The sequence below is a fragment of the Porites lutea genome, chromosome 1 (assembly GCF_958299795.1).
Source record: "Porites lutea chromosome 1, jaPorLute2.1, whole genome shotgun sequence".
Taxonomy (NCBI): Eukaryota; Metazoa; Cnidaria; class Anthozoa; order Scleractinia; family Poritidae; genus Porites; species Porites lutea.
The window spans coordinates 32,951,284-32,971,586 of NC_133201.1; the positions used below are offsets into that span (position 1 = coordinate 32,951,284).

The 20,303-nt window shown below is 38.8% G+C and overlaps 2 protein-coding genes across 3 annotated transcripts; one reads left to right on the forward strand and one right to left on the reverse strand.

Moving 5' to 3' along the window:
- Positions 1-1,665: 1,665 nt before the first annotated feature.
- On the reverse strand, positions 1,666-14,540 carry LOC140948682 (cyclin-dependent kinase 8-like). Of its 2 annotated transcripts, XM_073397948.1 has the most exons (13): positions 14,353-14,540; positions 14,167-14,242; positions 13,303-13,413; positions 11,993-12,133; positions 11,188-11,245; positions 10,629-10,760; positions 9,725-9,868; positions 8,492-8,561; positions 7,794-7,866; positions 6,187-6,284; positions 4,475-4,559; positions 3,674-3,754; positions 1,666-2,199 (listed from the first exon to the last, which is right to left on the reverse strand). In XM_073397948.1, the coding sequence occupies exons 1-13, from the start codon at positions 14,478-14,480 to the stop codon at positions 2,044-2,046; spliced, it is 1,353 nt and encodes a 450-aa protein (XP_073254049.1). In that variant the 5' UTR covers positions 14,481-14,540; the 3' UTR covers positions 1,666-2,043. The 2 variants fall into 2 exon arrangements, with proteins under 2 accessions (XP_073254049.1, XP_073254056.1); XM_073397955.1 differs by lacking the exon at positions 3,674-3,754.
- A 456-nt stretch (positions 14,541-14,996) lies between these two features.
- LOC140937297 (poly(A) RNA polymerase GLD2-like) lies at positions 14,997-18,658 on the forward strand. Its single transcript, XM_073386846.1, has 3 exons — positions 14,997-15,353; positions 16,873-17,089; positions 17,575-18,658. Exons 1-3 carry the CDS (start codon positions 15,030-15,032, stop codon positions 18,030-18,032), a joined length of 999 nt encoding a protein of 332 aa, XP_073242947.1. The 5' UTR covers positions 14,997-15,029; the 3' UTR covers positions 18,033-18,658.
- The last annotated feature ends 1,645 nt before the right edge of the window (positions 18,659-20,303 follow it).

Sequence of the window (20,303 nt, forward strand, 5' to 3'; positions counted from 1 at the left end):
TAAAGTTGACCTTACGCATTTATCAGGCAGTATCAAGTTGTATCAGGCAGTACATATCAGTATCGTTTTCCAAGTGACTGCTTAATAGTCATTTTACAAGTGGTGGATCTCGTATCCTCTTGTGCTTGAAGGAGGTGAAGGTATGTATTGTTCCTTTTTTGCATGACCCTTTGTCTTTGAGGACAGCTTAAAATATCTGGTGTTTTCTTTGGCCAAAAAGTAGTCACTGAGTAATATTCGCGGCACAAGGGAGGTTCTCTTCACTGGCTCTTACACACACCCACTGTGATCTAACCTATATGAATCTGAAAGAAGTCGTTAATAATCTGTTTCTAAGAAGCACTCAAGGAAGTTCTTGAGCTTGGCACACTAGCAAATTACAGATCATGATGATGTCATGATGCAAACCAAGCGAATAACTACATCTTTCTATTTTTTTTTCTTTTTAAATAGTGACATTGACATTATCATTCTTAAAAATCAGTGTAAAATAAAGTGCTTTCTCTTAAAAAAAAAAAATAATAATAATAATAATAAAATCAGTTAAACTTCAAAAGTTTGAGAAATACCCATGTCAAAAAGCTCCCGATGCAGTCTTTACTGTGCTGTTGTTATCTGTGGGCAGAATATTAACCTCTCCACCACAAACTTAGTATACTTATTTTCTGCTTAATTTCCTGGGTAGTCGTTGTAATCTGTGGTGGGCAGAATATTAACCTCTCCACAAACTTACCTATTTTCTGCTTTTCCTGGGTAGTTGTTGTAATCTGTAGTAGGCAGAATATTAACCCCTCCACAAACTTACTTATTTTCTGCTTTTCCTAGGTAGTCTTTGTAATCTGTGAATATTAACCTCTCCACTTTGCTGAGCTGTTGTTATCTGTGGGCGAAATATTAACCTTCCCAAACACTTGTTTTCTGCCTTACCTGGGTCGTCAGCTCTTGTTAGCTGTTGTTATTCGTGGGAAGACTGTTAACCTCTTTCACGCGCTAACTGAGCATGCAAGCATTTTCAAAAGTATCATGCATTTTATTTGATATTTCGCTCTGGCTTCTTGATTGCATTTTAGTCTATTTTGAGAAAGAAATTTAGACCTCTCGCGGCTAACTGAACGTTTTTATTCGGCAGTGATTTCAACTTTATGAATACAAGGTACATGGATCAGTTTTGTTAACTTTTCTCCTCTTAATGTAGTGTGCAGTATTCCTTGTTTATGATTTTGGAAAAGAACTGTCAGGCACGCAAGCATGGCATGTCTAGAAATACGTGGAAATATTTATCTTTTCCCTTCATCATGCCGGAAAATGCCTAATCGCAGGGATTATAAGCGACGCCTTGTGTGCGAACTAAGTTCTTATATTACCGAGGTAATAAAATACGCCTAAATTTTGGACGCCTAAGCTCGTCATGCAATGTGTTTTAAGGTAAACAATATGGAATATCTGAAGGCAACTAGCATGTTACGTGTTGGAGGGCGGTGGAGAAACATTCATTCGCAGAAATCCGGAGAACGAATTAAGAAGAGGAACATTTCCACCTGTCCATCCCTTTTCGATTTTGGTGGATCACCGCCATGACTAAAGTTTCTCGAGAGTTTTTCGCGCTTAGTTAGTTTTGATCTAAGTAGTAGTTACAATAAAAGAACAAATGGAATAGCTAAATCATATACTGAGTTAAGGAATTTAATATACAGACATGGAAACAGAGTTCATACATGGTTTACAACAGCCTTTTTTTTAAGATATACCATATTACAAGTTTCGAAGAGCTTCGTGACAGCAGGAGTATCAAATGTTTTCCCGCCAAAAATTACGAGCTGCGGTTTCCCGCTTCCCGCTTCCCGGTTTTGGGAATCCGCTGAACAAATGACCGTTTGTTATCGCTTCCTAACGACATATCTCACTTACAAAGCATACTGGCACAACCTGAATCCAGTTCAGATGCGGGTCGTTTCCTTCTAATGGATTTTAAATTTCAAAGTGAATAATAATGATAATTCAGTAGATAGCAGTCAAGAAGACTCATTTCCGAGGCAGGGTTAATCAGAACTGCCGATTGGTTGGGGTGGAGTTGTTTTGACTATTATTCGTTTGAAACTGCTGTTGCAGGAACCGTCCCACATGACCAGTCTGCTGTCCGCTGGAGGACTGGGCCTGTTGGTTGCCCTGTCCTTGAAATGCAAATGACTGTTGCTTTTGCTAAAATGAAACAAGACAACGGAAACATTTTAGAACATGGTCGAAAAAAAAAAAAAAAAAGCGATGATTGACATATCTGATTAACGTAATGTAATAGTCGTGAATATACCAGTTGTTTCATCATATAAGGCCAAGAGAACGCGCGAAGTGTGCCTAGGACTTGTCTGGCACAAACTGCTATAACTACATAATACAGACTGTAAAATGTAAATACAGTCGACTCCCGATAACTCGAACCTTCAAGGGAAATCGAAAAAGTTCGACTTATCGGGAGTTCGACTTATCGGGAGCTCGAAGAAAATAGCCGAGAGTAAGGTATAAAACAGGTTTTACTGCACAGTGAACATTTTAATCACATTTAGCTGTAGAAATGTCAAGTGAAAATTAAGAGATACTTCTAGATTATAAATCAGAACGTAACGTAACAAAACATAGCCTAAATAGAGCATGCGTTTTACTGTTTTGAGAAGTAAAGCTGCTTCACGTTAGCCTGTGACAATCAACATCAGCCTCCATTAGTAAACTATACTCCTACAAAACGTTAATAGGAAATCCAAAATTCAATGTGTCGGACGCCCGTAGACGGCTTTTTTCCCGACTTTCTATGGGCTCAAAACATGGTTCGAGTTATCGAGGGTAAAATTATATAGAAAATGACCTGAGGGGAAACGAAAATTGGTTCGAGTTAGCGGGAGTTCGAGTTGTCGAGGGTAAAATTACAGTAAATGTTTGACGGAAATCCCGGGGAAATCGATTTTGGTTCGAGTTATCGGGAGTCGACTGTACTGTACTTCAATAAAGGTCTAAACGAAATACAAAATATGGTAGGTTTCAGTTGATTTTCAACCTCCCAATTAATAGCTTCGAGAGGGATCTTAAATGCCATAATAAGGATCGAGGTTAACTTGTTAGAATTAATAACACTTTCTAACTCGGACCTCTTTCTACAAAGCGGACAGGAAAAAACAATTCCAACTGTTAGAAATTAAATTGACATTTTGACCTTCTTTCGAAACAATGTATCTAGGTCAAGGTGTTCCTAAAGTAGCAATAATAAGCACTTTTTACTGTATTGCGGGCGACAAGAGGAGCCCGTAATCCTAATATCCAGGTTGTTATTACGCATGCGTCGCATGTACGTAGCCAACTTGGAATGAATGGAATGCACAAAACGCACTTTGATCACGCGCGTTTGGACCTTCTCTCACTCGTAATCTGATCACGCGTGTTTTAGCATCTGTCGCGTGAAACTTGCGCAAAGCACAGCGCTGGAGCGTTTTGACCCTCGATCGTTGTCGCCCGCACTCTGTAACCTCTGGTTATTACTAGTCTGTTAGTTGTTAGTCATTAACCGTAAGCAGAAAATTCGGTTTGTTAATGTTCTTGATACAAGGGGGGACATACACAGTGGTCCTTAGTGTTTTCCGGGGGTGAAGAGATGTCGACTGACCCTGTTAGACACACAATACTTTACCTGAAACTGCTCAGCAGTCACGACACGAACTCGTTTAGCACTCGGCTGACCATTAGTGTCCGAGTTCTCTTGCTTGTTAGTCTGTAAGTGTTAAAATGTTGGCCTTTCTCAGCGAGATAACCACACTTTGATTCGTACGTACTGTGTACCTCGTCTAATATTGGCCTGCTTCCTATCGACTACTTGACCGTTAGTGAACGTTAGCACTGCTGATAAATTATTTTCTTCCCGAGTGAACTTTCTAAGGTGACAAAATGGTACGGTTTCACAGTGTGTGCTTCTAGAATACGCCTTTGGTCATGAACGAAGGGATTACTTAAAAGACAAACTGTTATGATTAGTTGATGAACTAATTAGGCCACTGCTAGTTGATCTAAAAGCCCTAACTGTGAGCTCCAATTAGAACGCAAATGATCCAGAAGACTTTAGCTCACTAATGGTTATAGTCTGCTTTCAATAACGAGAGATCAGACAGCTTTAGAATCTCTCTGCGGCGGCCAGTTTACTCTATCACTTGAACTGATTAAAAATATATATAAATTTCTTTTCATGCACCAACCAACAAGCAAGCACCCATCAAATAAAGCCCCTTTGAATGGGCTTACATCCGTTCTTGTACTCTGGATCAGCTCAAGGGCGCGCCTTTATTGAACCAGCAGTGGAAAAAACTTTACCCTTGTATTATATAACAAGGGTCGACCCAACATTATCTGACTACCCTTTCCGTACAATAGAGATGTTTAGCCAGTATAGTGAAACAGTTAGTTGGTTCAATATTGGACAAATGTTTATGATAATTACCTTCGCGGCACTGGATTTTGAATCACTATCATCATCATTAAGAAATTCTCTTTTAGGATAGGGAATCGTCATTCCTCCAAACGCACTAGAATCACAAAAATCAAGCGGTTATATTGCATCCATGCATGACAATTTGTAAATGTGTATTTAACAATTATTCCTCGAGCCCGAATGGGCTCTGAGTCAATAGCCCGTGAGGCCGAAGGCTGAACAGGCTATATTGACTCAGAGGCCATGAGGGCGAGAGGAATAATTTTTTTAGTAAAATCCAACTAGCTGGTAAAAAATATCGACACAAAACAACTTAAGCTAGCAAAACGCGATTCAGCCGCCTTTATTTTGGTTTTCAAAGCCGGCGCTTTTCGCTTCTAGTGGGCTATAACATATAGCCTAGTAGTAGCTCATCTAATTAGAATGCAGCATTGATAATAGACCACTAGTTGGATTTTACTAATACTACATATGTATAGTGTAGATAAAGCCTCGAGTGTTACAGTCAGATCTCTTAAGACAAACATCTTTGGAACCGGCACTATGTGTCCGTAGTTATTATATGAAGATAGACCATCGCAGTTGAAGACGCAACTTTTGCAGTTGCGAAAAGAAAGCCGGAAAAAAAATTCAGGCATTTATGGGATTCGAATCCTTGACCTCTGCGATACCGGTGCAACATTCTTTCACGGGTTTATAACGAACAAATTCAACGACCTGCTCCCAGTTGGATTATTAGCTCAATTGGTAAGAGCGCTGCACCGGTAACGCAGAGGTCAAGGGTTTGAATCCCGTACAATCCTGATTTTTTTTTTTCCAGGCTTTCTTTTCGCAGCTGCAAAAGTTGGGTCTATAACTCCAATGATCTACTATCATGTAATAATTATTCACCCGGCAGTTCACATATATGATTTTCATATATTCATAACTTCACTAAGTGCCCGTCTTAGAGAGATGCCGTCTTATAGAGAGTCAAATGAAGGGGAGTAAGGAATAAGACAGAGACAAACTCTAGGTGTCTGTTTTACAGAGGTGTCCGTTAAGAGAGAGTCGACTGTCCATTGCGTTCTGAGATCACTTCTTAAACAAAGCGCATTTTGTGGAACAAATCTAACGTCCACATTAAGGCATTCATAGCAAGGGTGTTTAACTTAAAGCCAATAAACGACTGCTATTTTTAATTGTAGAAATATAATATACAGAGATTGTCACTGGTACCTCACCCGCCCTTACATATCACAGCATTTACAGTGGACAACTAAAACTGGGGCAATTGAAAGAAGATAATCCAATCACGGCGTTTTTTGGAACCAAAAGATTCCCAAGTTTTTTTTTCCTTTGGCAAACGGACCAATGAAATTCAAGGTTCAACCATGCAACCGTTTGAAACTTTACAACTGTTTTAACTTACCTGGCCGCTCAGGAAATAGCCCTTAAATTTATGCACGTTATTAGTCCGTTTGCAAAAAAAAAAAAAAAAAAAATTGAGAATCTTTTGTTCCCAAAAAACCTTGAATTTGATAATCTTTTTTCTAAGTGCCCCGGTTCAAGTAGTTGCACTGTAAAAGCTTTACAGCCATTTTACACCTACGATTTCGTTTGCTGCTCACGACACTGCCCTTAAGACGAAAGTTGATAAAAAAACTGAAGACAATGTAGCAACAAACTCGTCTGTAAGTGTAAGTTAGGCTACAAGAAAGAAATATTTACTCAGTACTTACTCAGGTGTCGGTAGAGGATCTTCTTTAAAGTAAGGATCTTGTAAAGCTTGTTCCGACGTTATTCTTTTATTTGGGTCCATTACCAACAATCTGGATAGCTTTAAATACAATAAACGTGATACTTTACAGTCAGTGGAGCTAAAAACTAACCACGTTCTTCCTTTACTGGATATCATCAACAACATCGACCTACACCGCACCGTAACTAATAGCAACAACCTCTCAAGAACAAACAAATAACTTAAGTTTGTTTTCTAGGCTAGAACTTTCGGATCATTATACCGTTTCTGGGAAACTGTCCACCTGCCCCTCCCCTAAGCCAACATTTTGCCTTAAGTGAGAAGTAAGTGTTAATGTTGGCTCAGGGGAGGAGGGGGGGAGGTTTGCAGTTTCCCAGAAACGTATGATGATTCAAACTTTCTAGAACTCGTACGTGACAGAAGTTCTGAGGGATTTGCACAGTTTCTCACTTCTCAGCGCTGTGACCAGGGTTGTCGAAAGTAGCCGGCTGCGGGCGAAAGTCGCCGCCTACGTGGTTAGTATCGGCCGGCTACTCTGCTTGGCACTCCATTACAGATGGCGTTTTGTAAACAACATATCCCTGGACAGGCCGCTTACGTTGATAACTCCGCCGTCTATTCCAAACCTTTCTGACAACCCATTAAAGTTGTAGTATAGCGTGAGTGCTGCACTCACTCTATATTACAACTTTAATACTTAATTTCTCTCCATGCGAGTGCTACGCGGTTCATTCACTCTCAAAATCCGCTTATTAAGACAGCAATAAAAAAACAAGCGAACTCGGCGTCACACCTGTTTGTGTTTCATCTGAGGCTATGTTCACCTGCCCACCTACCAAATGCTGCCTTAAGGTCCCTCCCTTAAGGCACCATTGACACTTACTTCCCACTTAGGGCAAAATGTTGGCTTAGGGGACGGGTAGGTGGGCAGTTTCCCAGAAACGTATAATGATCCAAAAGGTATCCGGTATAGTATGGAGTGCAACGGAACAGAACTGGAACAAGTCTTTCACACACATTGAACATCATACCATGGTTGGCCTAGAGGGTCTGGTGCACTAAATTCCAGTCCTCACTCCTCAATAATTACTTTCGACCCAGTGGGTTCCAGTCCTCACTCCTAATTATTCACTTCCGCTACGGTCCGAATACCTAGCAAGGAGGTTTTTGAGCGACGCACCCCAACCGGAAGTTAGGCCTTCTCCTTTTTTATATGCCTTAACGCTAACAAATTTGTATTGCTGAGTGTCTTTTCTCTTATAAAGGCAATTTATCCGAGAACTTGAACCAAACCACTGCTCAATGATCCAAAAAGACCACTTCCGCTCAAAAACGCTGTTGCTTAAACTCCCTATTATTTGCGGTACTTTAATTTGGCGATTCTAAAGATTTGGAATAATACAGGGGGAATTTTGCTGGGACACATTACTGGAGCGGCAGCTAAATTTTGTGATATACCCAATTAAATTGTATAGCCACAAACATCACAGAATTGAGTCGTCGAGCATAATAGTAACCTTCAGGAGGGTTGTGAGATTCTCTGTGATACTTTCTTTTTTATAGTCTATGTGAAAATATCGATCTTACCAACTGAAATGCTCTACTATCCTGTTTCACTTTGTGCTTCTCCATGTATTTCCATAAGCTAGCATTTACGTAACTAAAAGGCAATAAATACAACTACTGTGATAAATGTATTCTAAATTGTGCCTTTTGCCATTACTTTTTTTAAACCTCTCGCAAACCCAGCCCGACATTTAGGGGACTCCCCACGATCTGCAAATAATTTTTCTTTCATGAGAGGACACATGTCGGGTTAGGTCACCAGTTTTGTCGGACAGAACAAAAATGCAGTCGGACTCAATTAAGAACGCGCTCAGCCTCGAATAAGCACTACAATTCAACGGGCCAAAGCATGTCTAATACCACAACATTCTTCAGTTTAACCTGCCGTTTGGGCGGTGCCTCATGTAAACCTTACGTTTGCATCATCTTTTGTTTTGTTTTGATTTTTTTTGGTTTTGTTGTTGTTGTTAATGTTTTCTGCTTGTTTGCTATATTTGTTTGCATAAACTACAATTGCAATATATGTAAAGTTGTGAGGGGCTGATCCATTGCACATGCAAATCGTGCAAAGAATTAAAGATGTTGTTAAGGGCACTGCGCAAAGTAAGAGTCAAATGAGGCATCACCCAAACCGGAAACTGTAATTCTGGTATTTTCCACTTTTGCCAATTGGACTTAAGCTATCCAGTAAACAAAGAGTTTGCGGCGGAAATTCATACTTTGCCTTTCGGAAGTCTTTTTGTAAAGTTCCATGTTCTGGCATCTTTCTAATATCCTCCCAGTCACGCTCTGAAAAATAAAGGGATACTTTGTACAAATGTTACAACGAACGTTACAAGTTACAAGTTTATTAAGAGAAATTGAGAAAATACAAAATATGATGTACCACTGCTCGCAGTTAGCTATAGCTATTCGAGGCGAGCAGTGGCTTGACACTAAGTAGAATAATTACAATAACAATACAATTAAAATACTAAGTAGAATTAATTATTATTATCGTACAATACATTAAAATAAGCTGAACACTAAATACTAAATACAAAGTGAACAATTACAATTACAATATAATTACAATACAATTACAATACTAAATAGAATTAATTATTATCGCACAATACATTAAAATAAACTGAATACTAAATATAAAGTTAATAATTACAATTACAATACAATACAATTACAATACTAAGTAAAATTAATTATTATCGTACAATACATTAAAATAGGGTGAATACTGAATACTGACTAGTATTAATAACATTTGGGAAAAAAAACGAAGATTCTCAGGAGAAATAAGGCAGATTACATGAGAAGCATGTATACATATACAATGGACTGAATGTAAGCGGAGAGGGTTTCGTGGCTGATTGGCCACCACATCGGGCTCGAGGGAAGGAGCAGTGGACTACTCCCATATAAAAACGACAGAGGAGCTTGTCGGAAAATTGCGAAAGTACACCCAAAAAGGTGTAACAATAACATTCGTCAACTGCCAGTGGCAGTTTTTAGTAACGATAAAGACTATTCAGTTAACTAACAAAAACCTTCTTTAATTTTCTAGCTAAATACCTTAAAATGCATCCCCTCACCTCTTACAGCAGTTACTCTAGCTCAACACCTTGAGCGGTACCAACCCACAAAATTTAATCCCACCACACCCCCTCAGTCTGAGTGAAACGACGGACACTCCCGTTTATTGTTCACAGTATCGGGAAGAAGTTTCCAAGGGTACAAAATAATATGCAAGGCGGTTTCAGTTCTGATTTGACCAATAGCTGAACCTGTTTCTTGCCACTCTCTAAGATAACGGATTTTCCTCCTGCGTTTTTGATTATTAATTGTGACCTCTCACGCAAAAACGTTCACTAACGATAATCCGTGAAAGGTTAGAAACCAGAAGCTTTACCCAGCGCTGGGTATATAATTCAAGCATGTATTTCATGAATCCTTACCTTGTGGAAATCCCATCACATTGAATATTCTATCCAGCTGCTCATGGTGATAAGGATTGCTGGTTTTGATGTCCTCTTGACGGCAGTGAAATATAGGTTCACAAGTTAAGAGCTCTGCAAAAATACATCCTATAGCCCATATATCTAGGAAATATAGAAAATTGTATGTACTCCATATTAAAAGAGTAAAATATAATGCAGTCCAGCAGTGACAAATACGGTAAATTACATGTGGTAACAAATGGAGTCAATAAATCTGTGGACAATTCACTTGCTCCCAAAGAATGAACTTCATACAATTGCTACTTTCATAATAATTAGATAAACCAATAATGCCGACACTCTGGTATTTGCACTACACGAGTAGGGGGAAGGGAAGGGGGAGGGGGGGTGTTGACCGTTGGGCATGAAATTTTGCCAAAGCATAGGCACTAACAAACACATGCAATTGGTGACCACATCCTGAAAATAAGATTCCAAATTGGCAACTAGAATTTTTAATCACAACGTTTTTGAAGCCCCTGAGACTTTCTCAAAAGTGTCAAGATACATAAAAAATAGTTATACAGTAACTGTAAACTGTATTGTAACTGTTACAATAATAAAGATGCATGTGTAATGGTGATTTACTGGAAACACATCCAATAATCTGTAAGTTGCACTGATTTCCAAAATAACAGAAGGTTTTAGCTTATGAGAAGACTGATAGTAAATGTAAGTATACACTTTATTATAACAACCAAATTGGTAATTTTGCATGTGATGTCATTTTCATGTAAAATCTTCGAGAAAAATTTCCTTGTTCAGCCCCAACATGACCACCTTATCACATGGTTGCAAACCAAGAAGTGAAGAAAAGAGACAAAAGCTGAGCCACATGGCATGAAAGCCATATGTGCTTTACCTATTGCTTTAGTGTAATGTCTGGCACCAAGCAGTAATTCAGGAGCTCTGTACCAAAATGTTACCACCACTGGATCCAGATCAGCAAGGGGCTTTAAAGGTGCATTGAATAACCTTGCAAACCCCATATCAGCTGGTGACAAAGCAAAATAAAATTTATAATTAATGCATCACTGAATCTAGATCTTCCCACACACATTGAATTATGAAGTTGGAAGTGATTTTTTTATTTTCATTTGAGATCAATTGTACAAAATCATACATATACTTGTACCATTATATAACATCAAAAGCCCTACATTGAACATGGCACCATATAAAATTGATGACAATACAATTCATGTAAGTAAAAGTTGTTCTAAATAGGACACACACACTACAGCTGTATCAGAGTATCATACACTGATAAATCTATACAAATGTAGAACAAAATAATATTGTAAGTGACCATTTGATTTAAACTTAAAATAATGAAAGATGCTTGTACCTCTAGTTGCCAGTGTTAATTAATGTAAATACACTGTTGTCTGTACTTGAAAAGTGTCTTAACAGTCACTTACCGATCTTTACTCTACCCTTTTCCTGGCCCTCACCCATAACAAGTATATTGGCTGGTTTCTGGGGAAAAAAAATACTCATGTTTAATTAAGCAGTGCTGTTTTAAGGAGCGGTTAGATACTGGTAACTCATTTGTGATGGAAGGGTCAGTCATGATTAACTCATCAAGCATCCTTTAGTCCTAGAGGGTGGGATTGCAAAGGACTCCACAGATCCATGTTGATTGATATACATTTTAAAATAATAAATAAAGATGTTGCACACACGAGCCAAAAGGCCCAGACAGCCGGAGCTTATCCCGCTTTCTTTAGCATGTAGCATACCTAGGAGTATTCATACTCCCCCCTGGACGGGAGGCTAGTCCATTGCAGGGTTACCCCCACGCAGTATGCAAGGCTGTGCTCTAAGGAAAATTGAAGGGAGCCCAGTGCTCTGAAACTGTAAAATCTAGGGTGCTCAGCATATGATTTGTATGAAAAATCTGAGATTTCCTAGTCGCCCGAGGGCAAAAGTTAGGCGCCAGGGGCCACCGGGCTCTGCTAGAGCACAGCCCTGAGTATGTCACCGGTACCCATTTATACACCTGGGTGAAGAGAGACAAAGTGGAGTAAAGCTCCTTGTCTGAGGAGACAATGCAACAAGCGAGGCTTGAAACCCGGACCTCAAGATCTGGAGTTCAAGTTGTTAACCCTTGTTAAACTATTCGACTCTTTTTAAGTAACAAAAGATATCATAAAGAGACATGTACTGTTTAAAGCTTGGCTCAGCACCTGGAGAGTTAAATCATACACAAACAAAGCAACCTACCAAGTCTCTATGAAGTACCCAGTTAGAGTGAAGATAATGAATCCCATCTAAAATTTGATAAAGTAGAGATTTCACCATTCCTTTAGGGACAGGAACTGCCTTCTTCTGTGCCTTGGAGGCTCTGTGGTACTTGATTATATGCTAGAAAAAATATTTAAGTATAAATATTGATAATATTTGTAATTATTAAAACTGAATCATTGGATAATGCAATTCTAGTGCTCGGATTGGCTTAGCGATCATCGTATTTGAGCCATCATACCATGCTCTCCAAATATGGTAACTGTACGCATCTGCTCAAAGTCAAAAACAAGCTGAAAATCGGTTGTTTTTTCAAATAAAGTCGGGAAGAATTCTCTATATTTTGTGGGCATTTTTAATAAAAAAATACGCCTGTTGGATATGAGATGATTATAGCCAACTCTGCTTTAAGCACCTCATTGGCTATCTACCATCTCATGTACCCAAGGTGCACTCATGGAATAATTGTTAAATATTTGGAAATTGTTGACACAAATACTTTCCACACCAAATTTTGCCTTTACATTTACAGTGTATTTTTTTATCCTCATGCTAAGAAAACAAAGTTAGTTTAATTACACTTAATCATAAGATTTGTGTCACGACACTGGCAGAGAGAAAATTCTTAAGTTTTGCTAGAGCCTTGAACATTCATGATAGGTTGATCATGTCACATGACTTAGGTCTGGCCAGATCACTGTAAGGTTGTTTCTCCTCACCTCTTTTCAAATCAGAGAAGGACTGTGGGCTTTAACTTTAAATTAGATAATTGTTTCCTACACAACAAGATTGGCAGAGTAAATTTAGTTTGATAATATTAATGATTTTTGCTTAGATTTGCATGTACACATCTCAAATCTACAAGGACTCGAAATGGAAATGTCTTGTACAAATCTAATCTTGACGAGGCACCTTCCCTCATACAGAAAAAAAATTCTTAGTAAAAAAACCTTCTTAGTTTCTTTCTTGGGCCATTAATTTTGTTAGAACATTAATTTTGTAATCTTTTTATTTTTATTATTATTTCAGATAATTTACTGTAGATTCAAGTGAGAATAATACAGAAAATAACTAAAAAACATTATTTTTCTCTTGTTCTACAAGTACGTTCCACATCTGGTGTATACATTTGTCATGTTTTGTAAACTTGTCATTTTGATCATGCATTCAGTCTGTATTTTTTCTTTCTGTAAAGTGACAGTCCCCTAAAAGTAACAAAAGCCAATAAGAGGACACCAGCAAGGAGGTTTCTACGTACCTAACATGATATTTTTAAATGTTCAACTCACCCATAGATCATGCTCTGCAAAATCAAACAAGAGCCAGACTTTGCGATCTGCATGTGATAGGAAGACACGTTGTAAGGCAATCACATTAGGATGCTTCAGCTCTCGTAGAAGCTAGAAGAATTTGAATGAATAAAATACAAAATGATGATTCATTGCAGTTTTAAACTCGTGAAAAAAAGGCCTAGAACTAAAGAAGTACAGAAATAAATAATAAAAAGGTATCTCCACTCTTGCCTATATTAATTTTGCTTTTAACTTTAGAACCTGCGAGTTTCTGTACACCGTGGCTTGAATATTAAATCCATGTTAATCAGATATATAAAGCTGCCTAAACAAGATATACAGTAGGTAGATTTCTTGTATTTTTCAAATATTCTTTCAAATGTTAAATCACTCTAATTAAATTAGGACTCCTCTATGCAGCTACAGGTTCTTTGTGTTGTCTCTTGGAATCTGTTAATTTTGTGGAGAGGAACATTGCATGAGTAGCCACCCAAAAAATAGCCCCACAAAGCCGTAGGAGACTGAGCACTGTGAATATGAAAGGAGTTCAGTTAAATTACTAAGGCAGTGTGATCCATCAATTTTCATATAACAACTTATAGGTTGCACTTATTTATGGACTTTAAGTAAGTTTAATGCACAACATGTGCAGAGAATGCAAATAAAAATACAATGTGACTTATCTTGTTAATTTTGAGATATATTTTTAGATAAAGAGTGAGAAACACATACCAATCAATCAAAATGTTCTGTTTCCAGAGAAGTACCATGAAATCCTTTTCAAACAAATCAAGCATTTGGGCTTGATGAGGCTTAATTAAGTCTTAAATGAGCTAATTTTACAATGAATTTTGTACATACTGCTATCTCACGGCAAGCTGACATGGAAATCCCTGTTCCCTCGATCTGCTTGAGGGCGAAATATTTTCCATTCGGACTTGAATGAGAGAGAGACCAAAACTACTTAGTATCGACTGAATCTACATGAAAATGTAAACAATGCGAGGAACGAAAGAAAATATTATCTCCTCGCGCTTCAAAACTAACCAATCTTTTTGTTTTGCTTTGTAAACGTGTCCATAAGTACCACGGCCTACTTTGCAGCCTTCAAAGTCGAATTTGTCTTCTACTCTTTCTCTTTGCTCATTTGATTTCAACTTAAACTCAAAATCCATCACAAACTAGACAAAGACTGGTTCATGGATAGACAGCCATGTTGAAATGGCACAAAGCCTCGTATTGATGCTTAAGCACTGGTTCGTCCCCAGGATCTTCTCGTTTTCCAATATGGCCGCGTAAACGAAAAGACACTGAGGACGATCGAGGTTGAACAACGTTTAAAAAACGAGGAAATAGTCACCGTTGAAGTGCCACTAAGAATTAAGAAAAGAAAGAGGGCAAATTTTGATGCTTTAAAGGGAGCCAGTTCTTACACATTGTTTGGATCCGAGCAAAGTGTGGAGAAATTGTTTGTTTTGTGAGGATGAAGACATTAATTTTATCCTCATCAACTCATTTTTGCCGCCCATCGTTATTATTATTATTTTATTTCTGAACCAAGTTGTCATTACTATTTGAAAAAGGCCAATTAAGTTAAAGCCAAACCTCTTCCTCCCAGTACATTTTAGACTTAATGTCACCACCCCTCCCCCGACACACACCGTTAGTCTCACATACCCGGAAATAGTTACCTGTTTCTGAGAATCTCTATCGTTGAGAGCAAAATGTTTGCTCTGAGCTCACGCGAAACACTGACCCAAGAAATAAACCTGAAGTATCATTCTGTCAAAGAAAGTGACCAAACGTCGAGGAAGAAGAAAGCATGGTGCGAAAGTTTAGAATGCGCCATTAAAGAACTCTACCCGTCATCTCGCTTGGTTCTTGTAGGATCCTCGGCAAGTGGATTTGCAATCGAAGGCTGCGATGTTGATTTGACTCTCGTTCGCCAAGGCGGAAGGCAAGTGTTTTACAGGTTGGATTCGGACGTTGAGGTCCTTCGAAAAATTCGAGACAGATTGGCGACAAGAAGGAGCAGCGTTAAAACGGAGGTATATTTTATTTTAATTTCACGTTCGAACCGGTGACAACAAGACCTGACAAACGCTGTCGTCAGAACAGCTTTTCGATCACTGCTTAAGCTATGATTGTCTAATGAGTGGCTGTGAGAAAAATATAAATACTTAAAACTAAAATCATGCGAAATGTTTCCAGCATTTACCATTTGTCAGCATGATTTACAGTGTTATGGGTCACGAAATTATTACAATCTATTCCCTCAAACAAATTCCCTAGATATTACTTGACAAAACCGAGTGTTTTTTTTATTATTATCATTATTTGAAAAAATCAAGTAATATTTGCCAAAGTATACGCGAACAATCGAACAGGCATAGAATCGATTTCTGTTTCGTCGCCCTAAAACGAATTCGCGTTGATTCTACGTTTCAATGTATGGAGGTATAGCTTGTAAAGGATTCTGAACAAAAATCCCTGTGCACTGTTAAAAATACACGAGCCTTTTATTTTGATTTACTTTGAGAAAAATCTACGGTACGTTCAAATAAGTTATTCTCCTTAAATAGAATATTCACAGCGATTGAAAAAGTTTTTGGCACTTCCGCTGGGTGTCAGTGCTGAACTTGAGTTAATTTAGTACTACTACTGAGCCCTGGATGGGGTGCGAAGACTCCCGAATTCCTGTATAAAAGTTATCGAATCACTGAACTAATAAGCTACGTATACATTTAGAGTACCAACTGGAATGGGTGGGAAATGAAAGGGGTGCTTGCAACCTAAAAGCCGGGAAGATTATTTTCCAATTGGCAATTTCCTTAAATAAGTGTTTTATATTAACTTATATTATTCATTAAAAACAGTGTTATAATCAGTTTAGAGGACCCTGTGAATAGATCTTAACATGTTTAACAAACTTGCTTTAAAGGCAAATTCAATTTGGCAAACGTGCCTGGGCATACTGAATTTGTGACACTTAAACATGACATCATTGCAAGTTAAAGAGACTTGTGCCCACTTCATAGTTCAAACGTCGATCTTTTCATGTGCCGAAATTGATACCTACAGATGTATTTTCGGTCGACCGAAATAAAACAAGTTCCTCATGATCAGTTGATTCAGATGTCGAACTTATTATTTAGTTCTCAATTCATTCTGTTTCACGATGTTCGATGGTTTCAGATGCTTACAAGTAAAAAGAAATTTTTGAGTAATTCATGCGTTAGGTTTGGCACAAGAGAAGTTCGATGTTTGAAACGAAGTCGCTCCTCAGCAGTCGAAATTCCCATGTTGACCACTCGATCTTAATTCACGGGTCGACTCAAATAATTAGACAGTCGCATTCAAACGTCGATCTCTTCATGTACTTAATCGAAGCCGAGGGATTAGGTTTGGTATGTTTAAACTGCGCCTTAGGTATTTCATGAGATCACTTTTTCACTGTTTTAACGTCGGTGATCGTGATTTTGAGTTTAGGAACATAATTTCAGGACAACATTTTAATAGCCTTCTACGATAGTTAAAGATAAGCTATCCCATGCTCTCTCTCCTTAGCTTATCAGTGGAGCAGTTGTCCCTATATTAAAGATGAATGACTGGCGCGAGCGACTGGAAGGAGACATCAGCGTTGACATACCGAATTCCATATTCAACACCTATCTGCAGAAATGTTATGGTAGCCTAGATCACAGGGTCACTCCTCTGATTGCCATCATCAAGTACTGGGCCAAAAAGTCCAGAATCACCGATGCACGTGACCATAAGTTATCTGGTTAGTAGTTTTGTTTTGTTTTCTTTTTCTTTCTTTTTTTTTTGGGATTATTTCTTTTCAAAATCAAATAATCCTGTCAAAAGCATGAAAAAGCACCTATGACATAAGGCCTCAGAACCCGTAAGGGGACTAGGAAAAATCGTCTGAGAAAACTGTATATTAAGCAGGGCGGACACCCTGCATTTAGCGGGAGAAATAACTCAGGAGGTTACAAAGTATCTTTCCATGTTTTGAGTAAAGCGAACCTGTCAGTTTAGGGGATACCTCTAGCTATTGACGAGCAGATACCAGGGATGGTCTCGTCGTTGCGGAATAAACGTCTGTAATGCAGCAAGTTGGCTCTGTTCCTTTGTTGTCGTTCTTCTAGGGGAAGTTTGATTTGAGTCGATTTTTTGCAAGTGGGAGATGAACGAGGAACCGATGAATCCAATTGGCATGAAATACTGACTTTATTTGTTTTGTTTTGTTTACTTTTACCTTTCTAGGCTTTGCCGTGGTGCTGTTGGTCATTTACTATTTACAAACCGGTTGCAGTCCACAGGTCATTCCATCGCTACAATCAGCCGACCCGATCAATTTCAGTACATCGTTAAGCGCCGAAACTATAGCCGATAAGCTGGTCAGCGGCTACCTTCCATCAGTCGTTACTTCGTATAGATCATCAAACCAACAGTCCCTTGGAAGTCTCCTCGTTGGCTTTTTTGATTATTATTCCACCTTTAATTGGAATAGAGTACTATCTGTTCGTCAGGCCAGCACCAGGGCTGTACCATTCGACAAAAAATGGACACGCCCGTACATTCGCATCGAAGATCCCTTTGACGGAAGAAACGTAACTCGGGCAGTGTACCAGTTTGGACCGTTTAGCGATATAAAGCAGGCAATAACGAGAGCAAAACAAAGGCTACCCCATGAACGATGCCATTTGACCGAAATTTTATAAAACCAATTTAAAACTTTTATTTCTGAAAAGTGTTATGTACGCAACATTTGAATCTAACTGATAGATTCCATACAATTTTGAGACTAATATACTTTTTTTAGAACATACTTTTTGATGGAAATGTATTGGGAAGCTTTTAAAATCTTTTTGTTTGATCTCTACCGTATCATCATTGTAAGCAAATTAGCTCTACTGGCAAGTCATGTATCCGAAGCCAGTGAAAAATAATCGAAGTACTCGGGGAAAATCCTCAGGTCAAGGACGAAAACCAACGATAGTCAAAAACTCTCTTATAGCGACCACTTCAGTCATAAGAGACCCACCTCCCGTAAGCGACCACTTCCTTTGTTTTCTGCTTCCGGTAAGTGACCATCCGGCATGATCACTTAAGAAAACTATGGAGGAAACTATTGCTCGAAGTTCAGTTTTTTTGGCACTAACCAAGCGTGCTGACAGATTATAGCAGTTTGCTTACAAAGAAAGATGACTGTAAATATAATACGATCTGTAGGTAAAACAGTGGATTGTTACATTGATGCAAAATGTTGCGTAAAAGGTTTCAACAGTTCCAAGTGCTATTTGATGTGAAACATCATGGTTAGTTGTCTATTTGCCTAATTTTAGCTTGTAAAGTAATAACTTATTAATTTGATTAAGTTTATCAGTGCAGTCTGAGCTTTTGTTCTTAACCCTTCCCGTAGACGAACTCCTCCCCTAAGCAACCACTTTGTCGTACACCAGGGGTGGTTGCTTACGAGAGAGTGGACTGTACAATAAACTCAACAAGAGACAATCGTTTGCTGATTAAGTGCAGAGAATTGTTTCCTGTTTACATCATACCAGAATGACTTTCCGATCCAGGAATGAGTTTCTTTCGAGAATGAAATTTGTTAACTGGCATTCACAGGATAAAAATGACCGGCTTAGCCTAAAGTTATGATCTCACTATCCCGGACAACTTTTACGCTGGCACGAAAACCATACCCAGATAGGGCCTCGGTTCACAGACAAGAACGGTGATTTCGGCGCGATATCCGTGTAACGGAGCGAAGTTGCGCCGCGCCGGTCTCTAAAGAGGAGAGTCACATATTAAATAGTTGTTCATACTGTAACGGATAGCTTTTCCTGTTGGCATGAAAAGCTAGGTATAGTTGAACATAGCCTGAGGCGGTTTCGTCCCCAGAGCCTGTGTTATCCTGTATCCAGGGGAACGGGCAACGGACGCTCTGGAAGAATCAAAAATCCTGGTTCCGGTTTAATCGCGCTAGCGTCAATTTGACCAAGAGAAGCTCCCAAGGCAGTGCCGTAGCCAGGTTAGATTTATTAGAGGGGGGGGGGGGGGGGGCGGCAATCAAACGCCCCGAAGACGCGAGCTGCTAGGGGGGTCCGGGGGCATGCTCAACAGGAAGATTTTGAACTATAGGGTCTCTGAAATAGCATTTTCAGCCTTCATAGAGCATTAATTTCTAGCGATTTTTCTTTGTTGAAGCCGCAAATAAATAATTTGACAATTTATCGAACCGAAATGAACTCATTGAACCGAAGAGCAGCATGAAGAGCGTGGCTGCTGACCAAATTAAACGTGCCTGTCAACATTATTGGGGGGCCCAGGCCCTCCGACCCCTCCCCATGCTACGGTACTGACAGGGAATTTTGCCTTGCTCCCACATTGTTACAATTTACTCGTTCCAAACTAGTTTTTTTTGTTTTCTTCACTTGACAGTTTGATCAATGATTTACTGAAGAAAGTAATTCGAAAGGACTGTTCAAGGAGGCCGAAAAAGAAAACATTTAAGCGCCGCGACTAGTCATAACGACACACAGAATGAGCACAGCTGTATGCAAATTTGAAAAGTTCAGTGACATGTATGTATTAAATCTCTTGTTAAAAAAGGCATTGAAATGACTTTTTAAAATAAGGTAAATTTTTTGAACAAAATGACATTGAAGGGTGGTTTCGTGACTTATCGAGATAAACATTTTTCTCAGCGGCTTTAAGTCGTATAAAATTGGTGTGTACACTAATGACCGGCCTGTCTCATGCTCACGGTTTTTCCATTTGCAAAGTTATAGTGATAAATACATTTTAATCGGCCAATCAGAGATTTTCATTATGGCCTCCGGGAAAAATGTTCCACTCTGCAATATGCTCTTGTTGATAAATATTGTTCATAGAATTTAGCTTAGTATTGACAAGAAGCTTTTCTCCTGTGGTATATTTATAGATTTAAAGAAAGCACTTGACACAGTCAACCACTCAATCGGAGTCCT